Below are 20,883 nucleotides of genomic sequence, written 5' to 3'. Positions count from 1 at the left end.
AGGAAAGAAGGGAAGGAAAGGAAGGAAGGAAAGGAAGGAAGGAAGGAAGGAAGGGAGAGAGAGAGAGAGAGAGAGAGAAAGGAAAGATAGAAAAGGAAAGGAAAATAAAGAAGAAAAAAAAGAAAAGCTGGAGTATACACCCAGGTGTGGATGGCTCTAAAACTCCCATTACTGTCCCTTGGGTAGGAAGTCAGAAGCAGTGCTTTGTGAAGTACCTGTTAAGTTTCATGTGCTGGCAGATGGCACTCAGAGCCTCAGCCTTGCTTCTCCTGTGAGCAGTGCTCCATCCATATCCACTTTACAGGATGGGAAGTGTCTGTCCTGACAGAGCAGGACTGGAGCCAGGTTTGTGACCCTTGTGACCCTAGAAAGGCTCACCTGGCCCAGGTTATCAAAGTTGTATTTGTGATGCACCCAGCGGTAGTTGGCGGCCACGCAGTCTGATCGGTTGGTGATGTTTCGGGTGTCCACTCCCAGACAGTGATAGAACTTGCCTTTGAAAAGCTGTGGGAAAGGAGGGAAAGGTGGTGCTTGGGGTAAAGAGGGCACAATCAGAGGAGAAAAGCACCAGGAATTGACCCACACGACCTGCCCCTTGCTCTGTCAACCCAGCTTGGCTCCACCCAGGTCCCCAGGTTAGTGCACTCGGGTGGGTTGCCGTAGGCTGGGCACCCCTCACCTGCACCCCCAGGATGCCAAAGATGATGAAGAAGGCGCAGCAGATGAGGACAATGTTCCCGATGGGCTTGAGGGAGGAGATAAGTGTCTCTACCACCAGCTTCAGCCCAGGGGCCCGGCTAATGACCCTGCGGACAGGCAAGAGAGGCCAGGGTACCGTGAGCCACAGCCCCAACTCAGCCCACGGTCACCAGGCCTGGGGGGGGGGGTGTTGTAAGGCAGGGAGGTTACAACAGGAAACGAAGATGCTGTAGCCAGGTTAGCTAGGACAGGGGCTAAGCACCAATCTCTACCTAAATCAATACACAGAAGGGCACGTGACCTCTCTCAACCAATCCCCACAGAGTGCAGCCCACACCCAAGAGATGGCGCCCAGAGATGGCAGTGAGCAGCCCAGAACACAGAGGAGGGAACGCAGTGGAGGCAATTTTACCCCTTGCCCTAGGCTCTTTGGCTCCTCCTCCCTGCAGCAAGGTATGCTGGGTACCATGCACCATATTCAGTGCAGAGATGCGCCTCTCCCACCCCATCACCATGCACTGACTAGGGCAGGGCCCACACCTCAAAGGACGTAAGGTACGCAGGAGCCGCAGGACCCGGAGGACCCCCAGGATCTTGGCTCCCCCCGCAGAGGCCACGGATACCACGATATCGATGATGGACACAAAGACCAGGAAACCATCCAGGACGTTCCAGCTGCTACGCAAGTACGCTTGCTCACCGAAGTACAGGCCCAGAGAGACCACCTGGGGGTGGGGTTAGGGTCAAGCCTTGGGAGGGGGATAAGGCCAGACGACTCCCCCCAGGGACAGGACAAAGGGAGGTAAAGAAGTGATGGATGAGGTATGGCTCACAACGGTTCTTCTGAGGGCTGGTGATTAGGCAGGGATCTGGGCCCAGAGAAGTCTGCAAGCTATGGTCTCATAGCATGACCATGAGACCTCAACCCAGAGCCACCCACACTGGGAAGCATCCCAGGGCAATGTTTCCACCCCAATGTGCCTTTCTAGTTGGGCTTGGTGATTGGAGAAGAGGGAGTCCCTGATCCCCTCTAGTCCCAGAAGCTCTGGCCAGGGTCTAGAGCCCATCAGGAGTGGACCTCTGGGACCTATGGAATATTCCAGAGGGCCAGGCCAGCAGGAAAGGTGAGGCCTAGACCAGGGGCTCCAGGTGGGGGTGAGAAAGACCCTGGTGGGGCCCAGAACAACCTTCAGTGTCATCTCGCCCACAAAGATGGCTGTGAAGATGTAGTTAGACACCGTGAGGAAGATGCGCTCCTGAAAGAGTGGGAGAAGCCCTGAGTCCAAGCCTTCCACAACTGCTCATGAGCCTTGTTGGCCTCTGCTTCAGTCAGGGGCAGCCACTACGGACACCATTTCTCAGATCTAGTGGCCTTCCCCTCCCACAGGCAAGCCCCCTGCTTTGTGTTCTCCCCCTCCCCTCCCCCTCCCTCTCTCTGCATGCTAAGTGTGTCTGGCTTGGCTGAGTTGTCCCTGGGCTCCCCCACCATTGTTATTATCTGGCCCTCTGCCCAGCCTCGGGGCTATAACCACTCACAGTGCTACCAGCTTCAATCTGGGGCCTCTCCAGAGCAATGGTGATACAGTTGAGGAAGATGAAGGCCAAGACCACGTAGTCAAAAAGCTTGTGAGCAATAATGGTCTGACACAGGATCCGGAACCTGTGTGGAAGTCAAGGAACCCCCGGGAGGGTCAGTTTGCCTCCCACTCTGACCAGAAGGAAGACAGGACCACAGTACACACTCAGGGACCAGAATGGCTTAAAGGAAGGGATCTCTCTCTCTCTCCCTTCCTATAGCCATTCACCATCTGCCTAAGGCACCCAACTGGAGCCTCCTCCCCAACCATACACCTAGGTAATGAGGTCAGCCATCTGCCTTCAACACCAACACCAAAGGATCCTCCTAGAAGCCTTCTGACGGAAAGGACTCCATCTGAGCTTTCAGGCTGCCTGTGGATCTGTCCAGCCTTGTTCCTAGCATGAGGTTGGGGGGGGGGGTCAGCTTAAAAACAAGAAAGATGCTCAGGGAAGCTCTAGAGGAACATCTAGACCCACCCCTTCCCTTGGAGACCCTCTCTCTGTCATATGAAGGTGTCCTGCCCAGCTTGGTAGAGAACTCTCCCTCCTAGACATATCACCCTCCTCCTCCTCCTCCTCCTCCTCCTCCTCCGGCCCTCACTCCCAGACAGCCACTACTCACTTGTTCTCAGGGGAGAAGAGGTAGACCGACCAGTCCTCGCGGACTTCGCACCAGTCAGGCTTGTACACATCAATCATCTTGCGGACGCGGAAACACAGGGTCTGGCAAGGCAAAGAACCCGGCCCTGGGGTTAGTGCTGCGCAAAGCAGCCCATCTCTTCCCACTCTGCCAGCCAACAAACTGGGGGCACAGAATGAACTCCGACCTCTCTCCCAGCCTCCAACAAGGAAGGATTGGTGGCAAAGTCAGATGTGGACAGTTCTGGCCCCGCCCTCGGCCCCACCCACCACGCCTGGACCACCCAAAGCCAAGTCCCTTGGATCCTATAGACTACAGCTTCTCCGGTGTTCCAGGCAATCCCTACTCACGTAGTCGATCTCCTCCTCGTCCTCCCCACGGTCGCGGCGGTCGTCCATCTTGGTGAAGACATCCTTGGCTATGTTGGGCATTCTGCCATTGCAGTCCTCGTGTCCAGGGGCCTGGCCCGCCGCCCTCCAAGCAGCCCGCGAGTGGGCACCCACCACGGGCACCAGCTCTGCCAGGTCAACAGAGTCCCTGGTATCGAGGGACAGTGTCCGACGGTGGTGGCGGTGACGGTGTGCCAAGTGGGGTCCATGGTGCGCATGGTGGGTGTGCGGGGCATGCAGGGGTGCAGCGCGAGGTGGCGCATCCTCCCGGGCGCCTTCACAGGCCCTGACGCAGCTACCACCACGCTCCCCGGAGAGCAGGGACTCGTGCTCAGCTGAGGGTGGCTTGTGTTTCAAGCTGTTCCAGCTGGAGCGGCGGCTGGCCCAGGTCCCGCTGCGGCCCCAGGGCCCATAGTAGGAGCTCCGGGAGCTGGACTGCGGAAACACCCGGACTTGGATCAGCAGCCACCCACACGATAATCTAGCACCAAGACCCAGACATCTGGAACACCATGGTAGAGTGAGCCCATCCATTCTCAAACTAAGGCCCCTTAGTCTCTTGAGAAAAACATATAGCAAATAAGGGTCAGCTTTACAGGTAAGGAAACCAAGGCTCGGGGATAGGTGATAATTTGCTCGCTTTTACGCAGCTCAGAGCCACATTAAAGCTCTAGTTGGCCTCGCCCCCAAAGTCTATACACTGTTGCCAAGATGAAATCCCAGGGCTCTCTACCAGACCCCACACTTGCATTCCAGCTACAAAGACCTGTTCTAGCACAGAGCACCTAGGATTGTCACTAACACAGACCCCTGCCTGGTTCAGACTAGTGTGGTACCCTTATCAGGGCACCTGGTGCCACAGTCTTTCAGTGCCACGCCCCCCCTCGCCCCCAACCTCCAGCAGCGAGCATCTATCACAGGACTCACCAAGGATCGCTGATCATAGCTCATCCTGCCCAGTGACATGACACTGCTTTTCCGGGATTCTAGGGCCACCAGCACTGGGTCTGGCTGCAGTGAGAGGCGGGGGGCAGCACCCATGGCACCAGCAGGACCCAGATGTCCACCCAGAGGGAGGCTAGGGTCCAGGTGTCCATTGGGTGTCATGGGTATTGGGCAGAGCTTGAGATCTAGAGGTGTGAGATGAAGACAACAAACAGACAGAAGATCAGAGGAAGCCATAAAATAATCAGAAGTAGTTGTATATAGATGGAGAGCTTTTCTGGTGCGATGTCCTCTACCAGGAAATCCTGAAGGCTGGCACTTACGTCATGTGCCCCCTTCCTTCCTGCCTGTAAGGCTGTTATTTATCTTTTCATGACCCTTCCCTTCTGTTCTGGGACCAGCCTAGACCTCCACCGTGCTGGAGCACCTCACCCCCATGCTTAACAGGGACTGTCCTCTTGGGTTACCGTGGACACTGGGCTTGGTTGGAAAAGGCTACCTAGTGGTATCAGGCATGACCTGAACCCAGGCCACATCCAAAGACACTGTGGCCGTAACTCAGAGCCCTGTGTAGAAAGGGAAGCAGACGGGTTTCTAAGGGAACTGGGCAGGTCCATGATTGTCTGTGTCTGAGACCAAGCATCTCTTTCAGATATAATTGTTAAAAAATAAATAAATAAATAAATAAATAAATAAATAAATAAATAAATAAAACCAGACAAGTAGCAGTCCCTGGGTCCCTGGGCCTAGGCTTCATGGGGAAGCCATTGTGCCACCTGGGAATCCACAGAGAGTTCCCGACCCTGAGTGGAAAGTGTGGGTGTGTTTACCTCTGCTGCTGTCCAGGCCCTCTGGGAGCTTATCAAGCTCCTCCAAGTTGGATGAGCTCTGGTCCTCATCTGAGTAGGAGCGATTAGCGTCACCCTGGGAGATCAGTTCGCATTAGGAGAGGTCAGCTCTGCCTTTTCCTAGCCCGCCCTTGGGATTTTTCTATGGCCCTTTCCATCCTCCTTTTACGGGTGGGGAAACGGGGTTAGAAACAGAGACGTGAGAGGCTAACGAGGAATTTGGCCACAAAACCCAGTCTCCTTGATTTCCAGCACTCCTCAATGCCCAACTGTACGGAGGAAGAAGCGGGCTCTGGAAGCCCTGATCTCGGAGGCTTTAGAATCTGAGATAGAGAAAAGGTTCCTGGGGCGGGGGTGGGGAGGGACCCTCTGCTTGTATGCTACCTGGAATGGGAAGCCCATGCCTCATTGGCAGCTCTACTCTGGGAAGTTTCCAGCTATACTATCCTCCTGCCAGGCTCCCTGCCTCCTGCCCAGCAACTAGCCCAGGGTTATACTTACCTCAGCCTGGAAGCCCTCGACCAGGATAGCCACCAGGAGATTGAAGAGAACATAATTGCCAAAGGTCATGAGGGCAACAAAATAGAGGGAGGCCCAGGGGGTGGTGGAGGCCATGCCATTGTACAGGACAACGTTCCAGTCCTCCTGAGTGAGGATCTGTTGAGAAGGATGCAGTTCAGCCCTGGTCCAGGCCCAGGCCCAGCCCTCCCAAGCACAGCCCTCCCATCAGCCTCAGCGCCTCCCCAGACCTGCTATCTAGATGTCTCCCCCGCTGAAATCCATGAGCTGTCAGCTGCTACTCACCTGAAACACGGTGACGATGGCCCACAGTAAGGAATCGAAGTTCTTCCTGTCAGGGACTGTGTCTCCAGTGTCCGTGCGGAGGCTGAATTTGCAGCCAAAGATATGCATCCCAAGGATGCTAGGAAGAGGAAGGAGGTAGCTCAAGGGACGCATCACACTCAGCTCTCTGCTTCTCCCAAGACCACCCAGTACCAGGACAGAGGGAAATCTCAAGTCCATATTAAATAGAGGGGAATGCCAAGGCCGGGAGGATGGACTTTCCCGGAGTCATGGGGTTGGAGGTTGATGCAGGGATTCATAGCCAGATCCTGGCAACTTTGTCTCTAGATTCTTCCACCAGTCACCGTGCCCGGGGCTCACACCTGCAGCCCTCCAGCAGGTGGGTGGGGCTCACCTGAAGATGAAGATGAAGAGCATGAGCAGCATGCAGAAGGTGGCCACGTTGTCCATGGTCTTCATGAGCACCACGAGCTGGCGCCGCAGCGCCGGCATGAAGCGCACCAGCTTCAGCACCCGCAGCAGCCGGAAGGTGCGCAGCACGGACAGGCCACCGTCAGCCTGCCCCACGATTTCCCAGATGCTGCAGCCAGTATGGGGGAGGCAGAAAGGGTAGGTGGGGGGGGGGCAAGGGGACGGGAAGATGGAAGAAGCAGAGAGAGTAAGGAGAACGGAGACAGCTTACATCATCCATCCATCTAACAAATGGCTTTGGGCGCTACTTCACAGCAGCCCCTAAAATGGGGTTTCTCAGCCATGAGCCCATGGACCCGGCATTAAGAAGCCCGTGGCTAGCGTTGGTGAGATGACTCAGCAGGTAGAGAGCTTGCCACCAAGCCTGATGACCTGAGTTCAATCGTCAGAACCCACACAGTAGGAGCGACTCCTGCCAAATTACCCTCTGGCCTACGGTCACGCATGCGTGTGCACGCGCACGTAAAGGAGGAGAGCGAGGGGATTACAGTTTGTCTAGTCTCACAAATCTCAATGTCACTAACTTCTTTTTGAGCTCGAACACTTCTTTTGATCATGAATGTAAACAACAAACCAGAGAAGCAGCCATAGCCATGACTTCATGGGCAATCAAAATAGCTGATGTCTTCGTGTTACATAGCTATTTCTGTGTTTCCAACCCCCGCCTGCAACTCCGGTGGCCTCAGACTCACTCCCTCCTCGACTGAGCACATTCATGCAGAAGCAGATATTACTAAATCACCAGTTTATTCAGTATTTTGATAACTGCCTGACGGTAATGGATTCCTTTGTCACTCCGAGGCTTCCCCTGCCGCTCGGGGTTGAAGCCCTCATCCTGCCCCCCAGCTCCGGGGTGGCAGTGCTGTTACCTGATGATGACAATGATGCTGTCGAAGATGTTGTAAGGGTTCCGCAGGTAGTCAAAGAGCCCAAAGGCAGCCAGCTTCAGAATCATCTCCAGGGCAAACATGCTGGTGAAGACCACGTTGCAGATCTCCAGGATGTTGGTCAGTTCCTCTGGCTGTGGGAGGTGGGGACAGAGAACGAGAGACCCTGGTGAGTCCCTTAGACTTGCACCATGGTCTACAGGACTTCACAACTGTGCTACCTTTAGACCCTGCGAGGACCGGGGTAGGGGGTGGGGGGTGAGGGGTGTCTACTGGGGAGTGAGGCAGCCCAAGCATGGTGCTGGTACACTAGTAGACATTATACCACCCATGTCACAGATGTGCCAGCCTTTCACACACTGCCAGGAAATGGAGGACAAAGACAGGGCACCTGCTGCATGCCAGAAACAACCCTAGGAACAGGACATCCCCACAGTGGCTCTCGGAGAACCCCAGGAAGATCGAGTCACTAGCCGGTGACCCCAGACCCCCATTTTTCATCCATAGACCTCCCTCTACCTCTGAATTTGTCTCCATCGGGATTTTAAGAGGCAGACAAAAGCTTGCATGTGGCACCATGGAGAACCCTGCTTTGAAACAGACTGCCATGGGGATAAAGAGAATAGTTCCAGGCATGGCCCCTGCCTCTGACGCTGCTTCTTATTATCCACATTACAGAGTGCATAGCCTCATGGACTCCCAGCCTCCAGCTAAGGGTGAGGCAAGGAACCTCTTCTCCCTGCTCTCCTCTCCCACATTGAAGGGTCTGGCTTATGCTCAACGGGACAGCAATGGCTTCTCCCTGAATCCTGAAAAAGGAACAACGGCAACTTATCCCTCCCTTCCCTGGACCTGGAAGCCTGATAGACCGTTTGACAAGTTAGGAAACTGGCTGGGTGGTGGGACTGGCTCGCGCAGACCCACCCAGTAAGAATAGCAGACTCCATTGCAGTACACAGAAATCCTGCCTGAACCAGCTCAGTCACTCACTCGTTCATTTGTTCACTCCTGAATGTATCACACAGGTCTTCCAAGAGGTGGCACTGGGCAGGGCCTATTTTCCTGCAAGAGAGATGTCTCCTCTCGGTGGCAGAGTCTCCCTAACACTCACTAAGCTGAGGGTGGTTTGGGGGACAGTGTTGGGGAGCCAGGTGTCCTCCTGGAGGAAGTGAAAGAAGGGAGCTGGTGACACAGGGGAGCAGAGAAGGGTGACAGAGCCAAACTCCCAGCCAGGGTAAGAGCTGGGTGACAGGAGGGTACCACAGCAGCAACCCATCCCCAGCTCATCAGCACCTTAACTCCACACCCGGCCCTTCCCCTGCCGAGCAATAGAGAACCCCAGGGGTCTCACTTTGATCCCATATGGCTAACAAGAAGAAAGAAAAAAAAATTATCCAGACACCAGCTTCCCATCTAGTGCCTAGGAAATCCAATAAAGCCACTGCCGGTTCCTCTCAAGCCCAGATAAAAGGAGAGGGCCCCATTTCTATCTGTAATTACATTTGACTCTCAAAATGCAAAGGGAGCAGGGCCCTGGGAGGGCGTGGGTGTGAGAGACTCTGATGTGGCTCACGCAGCCCACCCCAGTCAGATAATCCAAGATGAGAAGGGTAGGGGCTGATGGCGGCTGACGGCCCTGAGTTGGCCATGTGCTGGCTCTCAGCTGCACACAATGTGTGCATGTTCCCTCCAACCGGGCTCTAGCCACCGCTCTTCGGAAAGGTCAGCAGCTCGCCTCCCTCCTCCCCCGCAACAGCTGTTTTTCCAGGCAGCGCACACCTGTTAATCTTTCTCTAATGGACCATCCATCACTCCCAAGAGCATTTTTTCCGGGAGAGAGGCAGGCTGGAGAGAGGCAGACAGATGAATATAGACAAGACAAGTGGGAGGCGCGGGGGGCAGGGGGGTGAGAGGGGGGGCATATGGAGGGATGGCCAGGGGAGGGGCCAGAGGCAGGGCCAGGGGCCAGGATGGACCATGAGACAGATGATGGTGAGCAAAAGCCCTGCTATAGACTTAGGAACAGTGCTCTTGGGATGTAGCCCAGTTGGTAGACTGCTTGTCTAACATGCATGGGGGTCCTAGGTGCAATTGCCATCATCCCATTAACCTGGTTGCATGCACCTGTAATCTCAGCACTCCAGAGGTTGGTGGCAGGAGGATGAGAAATTCAAGGTCATTGTTGGCTACATATTGGGTTCAAGGCCAGCCTAGGCTACATAAAATCCTATTTTAGGAAGGAAAGGGGGGTTTGACTGAGACAAAGTGACATGACAGATGTCAAAGAGAACTTCAGGAAAAGAGAGACGTAATAAAAATCACAGCAGACAGACAGTCAAACAGATGACAGACAGTAAGAAGTCTAACAGGGATGCCCAACATGTACCCTGTGAAAGAGCAAGTGTCCAGGTTAAAAACATGTCTAGAAGGCACAGAGGGCTCTTCTAGCCCAGTGCTGGGCTTAGTGGCCCTAGACTGTCCAGTCTTAGTTCACCTCTACAGGGATCCCAGCCTAGCTCCATGGTGACAAAGATGGCAGGTGTCAGCTAAGTTCCTCCCCAGGGCAGGCATGCAAGGCACTTTCTATGTACCAGTCATGTGAGCTCCAATCTTATCTACACTGCCTGCATTTAACAGTAAACATGTGGCTCAGATAGAAGTTACTGCTCTTGACCAGGCCAAGGTGATGTCCACTCTGGAGTCATGTCCCCTCCCTCTGCTCTGAACCACGTGCCATCACCTGGCCATGTTCTAGAAAAAGTGTGTTGCTCAGACATCAGTTCCCTTCTTACACACCTTCCATGGCTCTCCACTGCACTGAGACATGTCCTTGAGGCGCTCAGTCGACAAGCAGCCCTCCTTGTCCCATGGACTGTCCACCACATCCTTTGCACGCATCCTTCTTGAAAGCTCTGGATCCTGCCCCTCCCTTGTCCTTGTCTTTCTAACTGATGGCTTATGGTTAATCCTTTAAGATTCATCCTCAGTGCTGTTTCTTCCAGGAAGTCCTCCCTGGCTGTGACCCATATTGGTACCTCTCTGTCTTTCTCATGAGACCCTCACAGAGTTAAAATGTCAGGCGCTACACCATCTCCTAATCTTCTTCCCAGAGTCACCTTAAACCTAGGGGGCTACACAATGAGCTTTGAGTCACCCATGACTGGCGAGACCTTGAACACCTTCCCCTGGGAGCTGGAACCAAAATGGTCCTACATCCTGGAGTCTCAGTCGGTAGCAGCCTGGAGATTCGGGGGATCCCTGCTGCTGCCCACTCCATGCAAAGTTCTTCCTGTCACTCTCTACCTTGACCAGCCTTCACTGAGGCTAAGGTGAGGCTTCAGGGTGGCTCTGCCCAGCTTGAGAGGAGCACCAGCTCTAGTCAGAGATACCAAGGCCGAGACTACTCTAAGTATCTTCCTGGCCTGGGTCCCACCTCTGCTGTCATTGTCCACAGCTGCCCTCTGCACCCCAGAGCCAGCTTTGCTAGCTGCGTGTCATCCCGGTGGGGATGAGACACATACCCTGCCTGCCCTCCATGGCTTCTATGAAGACAGAGCCCAGCAGCCAAGTGGCCCTGACCCCTTGAGGGTCACACAACTCAATCAGAGATTACCTACCCCACGAGTGTGGACTTCTCAAATCTCCTAACGTCCCCTGGAGATTTCTTCTTTTTCAGGAATGGGAACTGAACCTAGGACATGCTGGGCAAGTGCTCTGCCATCGAGGCACGCCCTGCCCTTCTGGGGAATTGTCTCCCTCTTCATGAGACACATGCCAGTCCCTGACTGGCTGACATCCTTTCACCTGCCACCTCCTCCTAGGCCAGTCCCGATAAAGAATATCCACAACCATAGGGACCTTGAACAAATTGTTCCTGGTGACAGCTCTCTGTTATTTGAGCAGCAGTGACCATGCTAAAGGCCGTGAGCATCTGGACTGAGCTCCCTATAATTAGGGAGGCAGGAGTGACAAGGCAGAATGTCACCGCCTGTCCCTTTGCAGTGATACATAGTTCTCTGCAGGCCTGGGTGGGGTACAGAGCCCAGTGGAGGTGGCAGGGAAGGACCCTATGATACCCTCCCCTTCCTTCCTGCATGCCATCTGCAACCCTGGGCCACCTCTCTCTGTGGGTGCCACCTCAGTGGGGGATGCTCAAAATAAACCTGGGGGCGGGTCGGTTTCCCTGCAGAGAGATGTCTGAGAGCCCAGGGCGAGGAACGAAAATACCAACAGGCCCTGCGCAGAGCTCCGCTGAACAATGGCTGCCACTCGGAGCTGCTTTAAAAAGAATGGTTTAAAAATGCTTCCTCCTCCTCCTCCTGGCTTCTTCTTTAATTAATTTTTGAGGCTCCAGACAGTGGATGGTAAACTTACCCAGGCTGGTGGCAGAAGGCTCATACAAAAAAAAAAAAAAAAAAACCTGCTAGTAATGGCAGAGTCTTAGATGCCTACAGGACACCGGAATCCACATATCTGCCCTTCCTGGGGGCAGTGGAGAGGGTCTGGCTTATCAGTAGACAGAGACACCGGCTAGATAAGCATGTGACTTTCCTAGGGCCACCCTGTCTGTCAGCTGCAGAACCAGGGTTGGAACTCAGGCCATAAACAAACAACGTGGCCTCTGAACAGTGGCCTTCCAAGTGTGAAAACAGGAAGCAGTGACTAACACTGGCTTAGGAAACACATATGAGGACTCAGGGACACCCTGCTCTCTCTAGGCCTGGGGCTTAGTAGGTTCCCAGGAAGCCCTAAGGTAGCCCTACGGGGGAGACATGGCTCTGTTGAAGTTACAGATGAGATCAGGGGAGACCCTCCAACTGACTAGAGCCTCTTCCAACCAGGTGGGGATTCCAGGTGGGTGGGGACTTCAGCATCACATGACATCTACTGTCCCAAGGGAAGAGGCTCTGGCAGCCATACACAGAGATGCTCAATGGGTAAAGAGGTCATTAAACAAATTGTTTTATTGTTTGATTTTTTGTTGTTGTTTCAAGGCAGGGTTTCTTTTAGTAGCCCTGACTTGTCTTGGAACTGGCTCTGTAGACCAGGCTAACCTCAAACTCACAGGTCCACCTGCCTCTGCTTCTCGAGTGCTGGGATTAAAAGTAGGCACTAACCATGTCTGGCCAAAAGCAAATGTTTAAGAAAGCAAGCCTGCTCAAGTGGGATGTGGCAGGTACAAGGGACAGGAGATAGAGGAGAACCTGAGCAGACTCACACGGGGACCATGACTGGCTGGAGGGCAAGCCGGGAGGGCAAAGGAAGAGTTGCCTTGGCTATGGTGTTGCCTGGGAGGGGGACTTGGTCTCAAGAAGTCAGAGACCAGTGGAAGCTCAGGTAAACCCAAAAGAGCCCGGATCTTTAGAGTCTGCCAATTTCCGTGGTGTAAACACTTTCCCCATAACCCGTTTCAAGCAAGCAACTATATAACAACTGCTTGCTAGATTCCCAAGTGTGAGAAAACTGGCTCTCACCAGCTGGTTCTAACCAGCCAGAGACAGTGCCTAACTCTGGTATAGCAGGGTACAGACACTAGGAGCCAGATGCCCCAAAGCAGCTCTTCCCATAGAGTCTTTCCCCAAGAGCGAAAACCCTGCTGAGTCTCTGCATTCTGACAGTCCAGGGCCTTGAGGCAAAGTATAGGCCTCTCCTCTCACCAGCTTCCCCCCTGCAGAGATCCCACCCAGCAGCCCTCCCCAAAGATCTTGTTAATTAAGTCAGAATAGCTGGCAAGCCTGCAGTACCAACTGAGTGTCGGTGGCTGCCCCAGGGGCTGCATTTAACTAAATTGAATGAAGCCTGTATTTGGTGAGCTAATGAGCAGAGACAGGAAGAGTGTGGCCCACTCCAGGCACAGGAGAGGGCTTAGCCGAACTACGATGACTCCAAAGTCAAGGGGATCCAGGTTCTAAATCCTGCTAGAGTATCAATGTTGCCACAGGAAGTGGGTTCGAACCAGGCTGCTGGCTAGCTGTGGGACCTCAGGTCAGTAGGCTGGGCATAGCCAGCTGGCAAGTGGGGGTGCCCCACCAGGCTGAAGAACAGGCCAAGGAAGCCACGCCTCCAAAAACAAAGACTAGCAGACAGGAGCCAGGGAATTGGGTCATTCCAAATGGTGCCTGGATCTGACAGGATGTTACCCCAGGAGTAGCCTATAGATTGCTGACTGCAGCCTAGGAGGAAAAGCAATGGACCCTGAGTCTCGACCCCTGAGTCCTACGCCATCCAGCCTCAGTCATAATCTGCTCACACTGCAGATACCTCAGACCATCTTGCGCCCTTGAATGTGGCCTTGGGCAAAGTGCTGAAACCATATGGAAGGGTTAGACTCTACTCTAGCCAGGCTCAGGGAGACCTGGGTATGCCCTTGCCCAACCTGAACCCAGGGCTCCATGCCAGCCTGTTTCTCCATCCCCCACTCAGCCCAAATCCTGTACCCTCACTTGCCTGTTCATGGTGCTCGATGCCCATGCTGACAGTGTTAACCAGAATAGCCATCATGATGCCTCTGTTGAAGTACTTGCTGTCCACGATGCCCCGCAGCTTGGCCCGTGTCTCTCGCCACACATCCCCACACAGTCGGGCTGCCCCATCCTCCTGTTCCTCCTCCTTCCCCAAACCTGAAGAGACCCCGTCCTCACTGCTTTGGGGTCCATCGCCATTGGCTTCGGCCTCTGCAGAGCCGCCAGAACCTGAGCCTTCCTGGCCCGAGTCAGTGCTGCCCAGGCCAGAGGGCCGCCTGCCTGCCTCGTGCTGGCAGCGAGGGCAGCTGCTGGGGTCGGAGGCCAGAATGGCAGAGATGGGCTGCACCAGTGTGTGGGGAGTGGTGTCCAGGGGACTGTGTCGTGGGCACAGCTCTGAAAAGCAAATGGAGGGGGGGGGCAGCATTAGTGTCCAAACTAGGTCCCCACCTCCCCCAGGGGCACTGTGTGAAACAAGCTGACCCCACACACAGGCTCATCATACTTCAGTCATGGTAATGGTTGGTCACCTTTGACCTTGACCTTGGACCTGTCACACAGCAAATGTTCCCAGGCACAGGTATGGGGATCTGGGGACTGCAGGTCTGGATGGAGAGTGGACACACCTCAGAGGAAGCTATAGTGACTTTGCCCATCTGTGTGAAGTGAGGAAGACCGGATTGAGGCAGACTCTGGGAGCTCCCAGGAATTCCCCCCACAAAAGTGAGAGTCAGACTAGATTGGAGACAGGGGACAGGAAGGGTGACAGCAGATAAGGCCTGAGACTTTCAATCGCCAGCAAGCCTTGGATTTGTATAAGCCATTTCAAAGAGGTGTTGGGAAGGGTTCCCTGTAGCTGGTTTGACGGCTTCTCCTTCTCCTCCTTTTCTTCTTCTCCTTTTTTCCTTCTTCTTCTTCTTCTTCTTCTTCTTCTTCTTCTTCTTCTTCTTCTTCTTCTTCTTCTTCTTCTTCTTCTGCTGCTGCTGCTGCTGCTGCTGCTGCTGCTGCTGCTGCTGCTGCTTTTCTTCTTTAAATTCTCTTAGTTTTAAGTTTTTCTCTGTGTAGCCCTGACTATCCTGGAACTCACTCTGTAGTCCAGGCTGGCCTTAGAGATCTGCCTGCCTCTGCCTCCCCAAGTGCTAGGATTGAAGGCATGCGCCACCACTGCCTGGCTGGTTTCTTCTTTGCACTTCCCTATATTATAGTAACATAAACACATTTTGCTTGAATAAGAGAGGGGGAAAAAAACAGTAAAGGAAGGGAACTGGGAAAGCCTGCACTTTCCCACACAGGCTTCTGAGCACGGCAAAGCAACCAAATACCTGGGTCATCCTACTCCAGCTGTGGGGGACCAAAGCCCTTCCTTCTCAGACTGCATTAGTACTCAACCCAGGAAAGGAGATGGGATGGAGGCTTGAGAAGTCGGTGGACTAAAAAGTATAAAATTTTCCTTCACAGCATTCCAAGAAGCTGTCCCTTTGCTCACATCCTTAGGAAGGGAAGAGCTAGCCCTGCCCAGACCCCAGCTCTCCTCTTCACTGCTAGGCCAAGCCCACAGGCCACCTGAAACCATATCTAGATGGCTAGTGGACAACTGTCTGGTCTTTGCTGGTCTCTCTGATTGACAGGTTATGACAGCTAGGAGCATGGAGTTCACTAACCAGGGCCTCAGACAACAACTGTCAATCACAGGCACAAACCCTTGAGCCCTGCCCTGGAAGGGGAAGACAGGAGGCCCGATCAGGGTGGTCAAGGGAAACAAGACATGCCATGTTCCACAGCTGCTTTGAGGAACAGTCCTGGGGCCTGATAACTTCTCTGTAGTATTGGGGAGAAAGCAGAGCTCCTGGGAGCTCTGGGTTGTCTCCTCTTAGGGTTTTGTGCATTTGCAGCCAGAGACAAACACTCCAAAAGGCCACCTCTGACATTCCATATGACCGAGTCTTACACAGAAACACTGGACCACTTAAGTGACTCCCTCATCTCCTTGGTCCTTGGTTTCCCATCTGAAAACTGGAGACACGATTTCTAGTCTGCCTCTTTCTCAGGGCTATTTCTTGAAAGAAACAGGCTAAGGAATCTCTCTCTCTCTCTCTCTCTCTCCCTCCCTCCCTCCCTCCCTCCCTCCTTCCCTCCTTCCCTCCCTCCGTCCCTCCCTCCTTGCAACAGGGTCTCACGGAGCCCACTCTGGTCTTAAACTCACTATATAGCTAAGGATGCCCTTGAACTTCTGATCCTCCTACTCTATGTCCAAAGCCCCAGGATTACCACCATGCTGGGACTTGAACTAGAGTTTTCAAGCATGCTCTGCAAGCACACTAGCAACTGCACTATAGACCCACCCCAGAGAGCATCCTTTCTAAGCTAAACACCAAACTTACATAAACAGCCTAGCACCACTCAAACAGGAGGCAGGAGCAGAGTATGGGGACAAGGGTCCCAATGTGACATGGTATATACTGTACCAGGGGCCTGATGTCACTACTCAGGTGTGCTGGTAAGCAGAGACAGCCATGGGAGCCAGAGTGAAAGATGACATGTGTACCCACAAAGAGGGAGGCTAGTCTCGCAAGGCTCTGAACAAATCGCTTGCCTTGTAAGTATAGGTTCGAGGGAATGGTGCCCAGGTTTGCCTGCAAAACTTGGAAGAATTTCTCCGGGAAGAGAATGAGCCCACAGGCTGGACAGAGATGGTGGCAAGACGTGAGTGGAGCAGATGAGTTCCGATGGGCCATAAAGGAAGCAGTATGGCCTGAAGTGAACCCTTGGGATCCCACCTCTGACTGATATGGACACTTCCTGTTCTAGCAGGCATGACCCACTTGCACTATTGCCATTCTGAGACCCCAGATCATGGCACGTGAGCTGCAGAGTCAAAGCCACTTACTGCAGTGGCTGGGCTCCTTGGCATGGGGCCCAGGCTTGGCAGGGGCTGGTGTCCCCGGGCCCGTGGCCTGGCGCCGGTTCTGCAGGGCCTGGTAGAGGCCCAGAGCACGGCGCTTGGCCTTGCGAAGGATGTGACAGACATATTGGAAGATCTCCTCATAGCAGTCGCCGGGCTCGGCGTAACTGGCCACCGTGCTGGAGGACAGGTAGCGCTGGCGTTGCTCCAGCATCAACCGGTGCTCCCGTTGCTTGGTCTCGGAGAACTGGGTCGCTATGACAACGAGGCACAGATTGATCATGAAGAAGGAGCCCACCTGTAACCAACAGGAGGAAAGGACAGGAACAGGGACAGTGGGGACAGATAAGGAGACAGAGGGGTAGAACCAGCAAGAGGGGGGTGGCATGGGAGAAGGGGACAAAGAGATGGAGAAAGAGTTAGCAAGAGCAGGAGACAGAGAGGGAAGCCAGAGAAAGACAGGAGAAATAGGAGGAGGGGAAGGGAAGGGGACAGATCAGCGATGCAGAGGAGAGGGAAGAAGACGGAGCAGAAAGAAAGACAGCAAGACAGAGGACAACCAGGGTACAGAGAGCCAAAGACATAAAGAGGGTGGGGCAGGAAGGAGAAAGGATGGGGGGAGGAGAGGAGAGAAGAAGATAAAGGAGAAGGAAAGAGAAGAGGAGTGGGAGAGACAGAAAGAGAAAGACCAGAATAGTCATAGTCAGGGGTAGGAATAGACAGACAGAGGTACAGGGAAGATGGAGGGGCCCAGAGAGACAGAAACACGGACACAGATACACAGATGGGACAGGAAAAGATGACTGAGTCCTTGCAGAGGAAGCCACAGCCTAGGTGACTTCCCAGGTCAGAATGGGACTGTATCTAAGCCCAGGCCCCATCAGAACCAAGACCCAACCATACTAACCCATGTAGGACAGAGATACTGAAGCCAAGAGGATAGCCACAATCCCTCCAGTCACAAAGGTCCTACATCCTACTCACCAGCCTGGACTTGGGCTGTGTGCTTGGAAGGGGAGGTGGAGCCAGGTCCCACCGCTCTGTTTCCCATCTAACTAGTCCAGTACCAGTCACCTTCCCTGGTCCTCACTAACCCTGAAAGAGCTCCTCTGGCCTGGCAGGAAAGATGTGGCCTCCAGCCTTCTGGGATATCACCGACATACATACAGATTGCTGCCCCCTTCCCATTACATACAACTGAAGAGCTAAAGAGGTACAGGGCTTCATGGCCCAGAGGACTCTGGGAAATAGACTGTTTCTTAGACAAAAAGCATTCCCATAGCATTTCCCAGAAAGCTGCTCTTCCCTGGGCTGGTTAGGGACGCAGAAACCAGAGAGATTAGACCCTGCGCTCTGTAGGCTCATCCCTGTAAGGCTCCTATCTAGCCTTTGTTCAACCGTGGTTGCCCTGGGTGACCCAGACAGGCCTCATCCTCTCTGGATCTCTGTTCCCCATCTGTAAATTGGGAGGCTGGAGTAAAGCGGGCCCCAGACTTTTCTAACCATAGACCGGAAGCTGTGTGTGGAGACTGAAAACCCCCCACCAGCCCGCTGATGGCATCCTCTGTCTTGAGACAGGGGCACTTGGGCACCAAGTATCCCCAGCAACAGCAGAGCACATTTACTGAGCACTTACTTACTGGAGAGCAGGGGTATGCAGGCTCCTGGCCAGCCCTCCTCATCACCTAGGAACTAATCGCTGCCAGTGATCCATCTCATGGAATCTGAGGAGCCTGCCTCAAGTCCTACTTAATGACTTCCTGTGGGAGAGGACTGAGCCTTCTGTCTTCCTGTAGGAAGTCACCCACACACCTGTCCTCCCCCAAAGGGCCCCTCCAGCCCCTCCAGCTTCTCTCTATCATGACACCTAAGCTTCTGTGTGTCACTGTGACCTCTCAGCTCTTCTTTCCCAGAGACTGGATCCCTGCTCTGCCACTTGTCTCAATCCATCTTGTCTGGATGTTCTGTTGAAACTAACTTAATGAAGAGCCTGGGAATCTGAGCCCTTCTCTCTTTCATCTGGTTTCTCCTGAGTCCGAGGTCCTAGGCTTCCCCGGGAAATTGCTGGAGCTGTATCCCAGCAGGCGTGGCGCAGGTCAGCGGCTACTCAAGCTTGCCTTCGCCCACCACCAGGAAGCTAGAGAACCCAGCCTTTGTGTTGGGGACTGAACACAGCTCTGTCAGAAGCCTGACCTCTGTGGACTGTGCTGAGGCAGAAAGCCACCGGTATGCAGGACAAGATGGACATTGGAAAGCACAGACAGGAAGTGTTGGCCTATAGAGGCAGAGAGACCCCTGCTTCTATCACCTGGTCACGCGCACAGCTGCAGAAAAGCCAGAGTTCAAAGATCTGCCCAGAGCGCCACCAGGCCACTCCCAAGGCCAACCTCCTATCCTGTGTCATATCCAGCAACAGAGCATCTTGTCTACCCCAGGAAAAATGGGGAACAGATGGAACCCCTGAGAAGCTCCATTCTGGAACTATACCCCCAGCTAAGGCCAGGAAAGATTGTATTCCTAGGGATTCAGGCAGAGAGAGACAAGCAGGACCAGCGGGTTAGATGTTAAAGGCTAGAGACAACTGAAGGCAGATGTGATAGATGCTTCCAGCCACAGCCCTGATAAGCCCCTTCAATCACTGGCTGGGGTTGGTTGACTGCATTTAAAAATATCCCTTTCTTGGAGATGAATTTCCTCTTCTTCTTCCTCCTCCTCCTCCTCCTGTTCTGCTCCTCCTGTCCTGCCAGGCTCCCCTAGCCCTGAGGGCTCCCTAGGAGACTGTCCACCCCTTCCCTCCCTCCCCACCCCCACCCAGCGCCATGGTCCATGGTCCTGAACTTGCCCTGATACTTACTATGATGAGCAGGATGAAGTAGATGAAGTTGTAGAAAGAATGCGCATCCATCACGTAGTACATGATCTCCACCCAGCCTTCCAGAGTGATCACCTGCAGCGGGCACGGGGACAGGGGCAGAGGCTAAGACGTGGGCCCTCCTGTGCACCGGGATTTAAGACAAACCCCAACAGGAGCCAGGGTAGGGGGGGCAGCACCGGTAAGAAAACCAAAGTTCCAAGAGATACCGATACCAGTGGCCCACATCACACTGCCAGGCAGGCAGGGAGCAGACACTCTCAGGAGGTAGGTGACAAAGCCCAAGGCTCAAGGCTTTGCCTGCTGAGTGAGGATGCCAGCCATGCCAGCCACTGCTGGCTGACCAGACCTGGGCCTGAATGGTCTCACCTGAAAGATCACGATCCAGGCATAGCCAATGTTGTCAAAGTTGATGGCGCCCTTGTGAGGGTTGGCATTGCCCGTGCGGCAGACGTTGTAGTAGCGATTCCAGTTGACACAGAGGCCGCTGGCGTTGAGGTCTTGGCGTCCCGCCCCGAAGTCGTACATGTCATCTTTGGACAGGCAGCACTCTCGGCCCTGCTCCTTAAGTGGAGGGATCTCGTGGCAGCCCATAATGCCATTGTCCCCAGACAGGGAGCAGATGAAGGGCATCTCGTCATCCTCCTCTGGTTGGTAGTAAGGGGGCAGGGCCACGTCCCCTTGTCTGCCACAGAAAAGAGCAGGTCAAAGAGCAACAGGGAAGGGTCACTGCCAGGTGTACCGCATAAAGAGAGGCCATGTTGTATTGGGATTAGACCGAGGCCACATCACCACCTCCAGGCCCACGAAGTCCCCTCCTGAGACACCATTTCCCACTTCTGATCACAAAGGTCCTGACAGGTCTGTTGTGATCCCTTTTCAAGGTTCCCTCCTCTAAACAACCTTCCCTGGAGGAGCCTCCCTTCCACGGAGCTAAGCCACGGAGCTAAGCCACGGAGCTAAGCCAGGGCTCCCTGAGCTACACTGTGGCCTAGGACACACAGTTTAGACAAGACGGATCAAGTGCTCAGTTAGTAGCCACTGGATTTTGACAGCCCAGCAGGTAAGGAAGTGTGTGGCCCCGGGGCTGAAATCTCTTCTTTCCTTGGACATGGACTCCCTCATTTATGACATTTGTTCATAAGCTCTGCTTTGCCCACCACATAATCACAAGTGAAATCCCCATTGTGATTTTATCTATGGAAGTCAGCTAGATGGATCAAAGAGGGATCACCTAGACAGGGTTTAAAACTGAAACGATAGCCGGGCGTGGTGGCGCACGCCTTTAACCCCAGCACTTGGGAGGCAGAGGCAGGCGGATTTCTGAGTTCGAGGCCAGCCTGGTCTACAAAGTGAGTTCCAGGACAGCCAGGACTATACAGAGAAA

At 54.0% G+C, this 20,883-nt stretch overlaps 1 protein-coding gene across 3 annotated transcripts in view; it reads right to left on the bottom strand.

Annotated features, from left to right (window-relative positions):
• The window catches only part of Cacna1i (calcium voltage-gated channel subunit alpha1 I), a 111,031-nt gene that overhangs the window by 22,428 nt on the left and 67,720 nt on the right, over positions 1-20,883 (bottom strand). For all 3 annotated transcript variants that reach the window (XM_021182805.1, XM_029470056.1, XM_029470057.1), the window contains 17 exons: positions 19,866-20,181; positions 19,479-19,571; positions 16,610-16,922; positions 13,709-14,118; positions 7,244-7,395; positions 6,298-6,483; positions 5,904-6,021; positions 5,601-5,756; positions 5,082-5,175; positions 4,234-4,436; positions 3,268-3,741; positions 2,900-3,000; positions 2,236-2,359; positions 1,887-1,955; positions 1,240-1,424; positions 680-806; positions 379-504 (listed from right to left, as the gene is read on the bottom strand). In XM_021182805.1, the coding sequence (XP_021038464.1) occupies positions 379-504; positions 680-806; positions 1,240-1,424; positions 1,887-1,955; positions 2,236-2,359; positions 2,900-3,000; positions 3,268-3,741; positions 4,234-4,436; positions 5,082-5,175; positions 5,601-5,756; positions 5,904-6,021; positions 6,298-6,483; positions 7,244-7,395; positions 13,709-14,118; positions 16,610-16,922; positions 19,479-19,571; positions 19,866-20,181 (3,247 nt within the window). The remainder of the gene's footprint in view (positions 1-378; positions 505-679; positions 807-1,239; positions 1,425-1,886; positions 1,956-2,235; positions 2,360-2,899; positions 3,001-3,267; positions 3,742-4,233; positions 4,437-5,081; positions 5,176-5,600; positions 5,757-5,903; positions 6,022-6,297; positions 6,484-7,243; positions 7,396-13,708; positions 14,119-16,609; positions 16,923-19,478; positions 19,572-19,865; positions 20,182-20,883) is intronic.

The sequence above is a fragment of the Mus caroli genome, chromosome 15 (assembly GCF_900094665.2).
Source record: "Mus caroli chromosome 15, CAROLI_EIJ_v1.1, whole genome shotgun sequence".
Classification (NCBI taxonomy): domain Eukaryota; kingdom Metazoa; phylum Chordata; class Mammalia; order Rodentia; family Muridae; genus Mus; species Mus caroli.
This window is presented reverse-complemented; position numbering and strand designations above follow the sequence as displayed.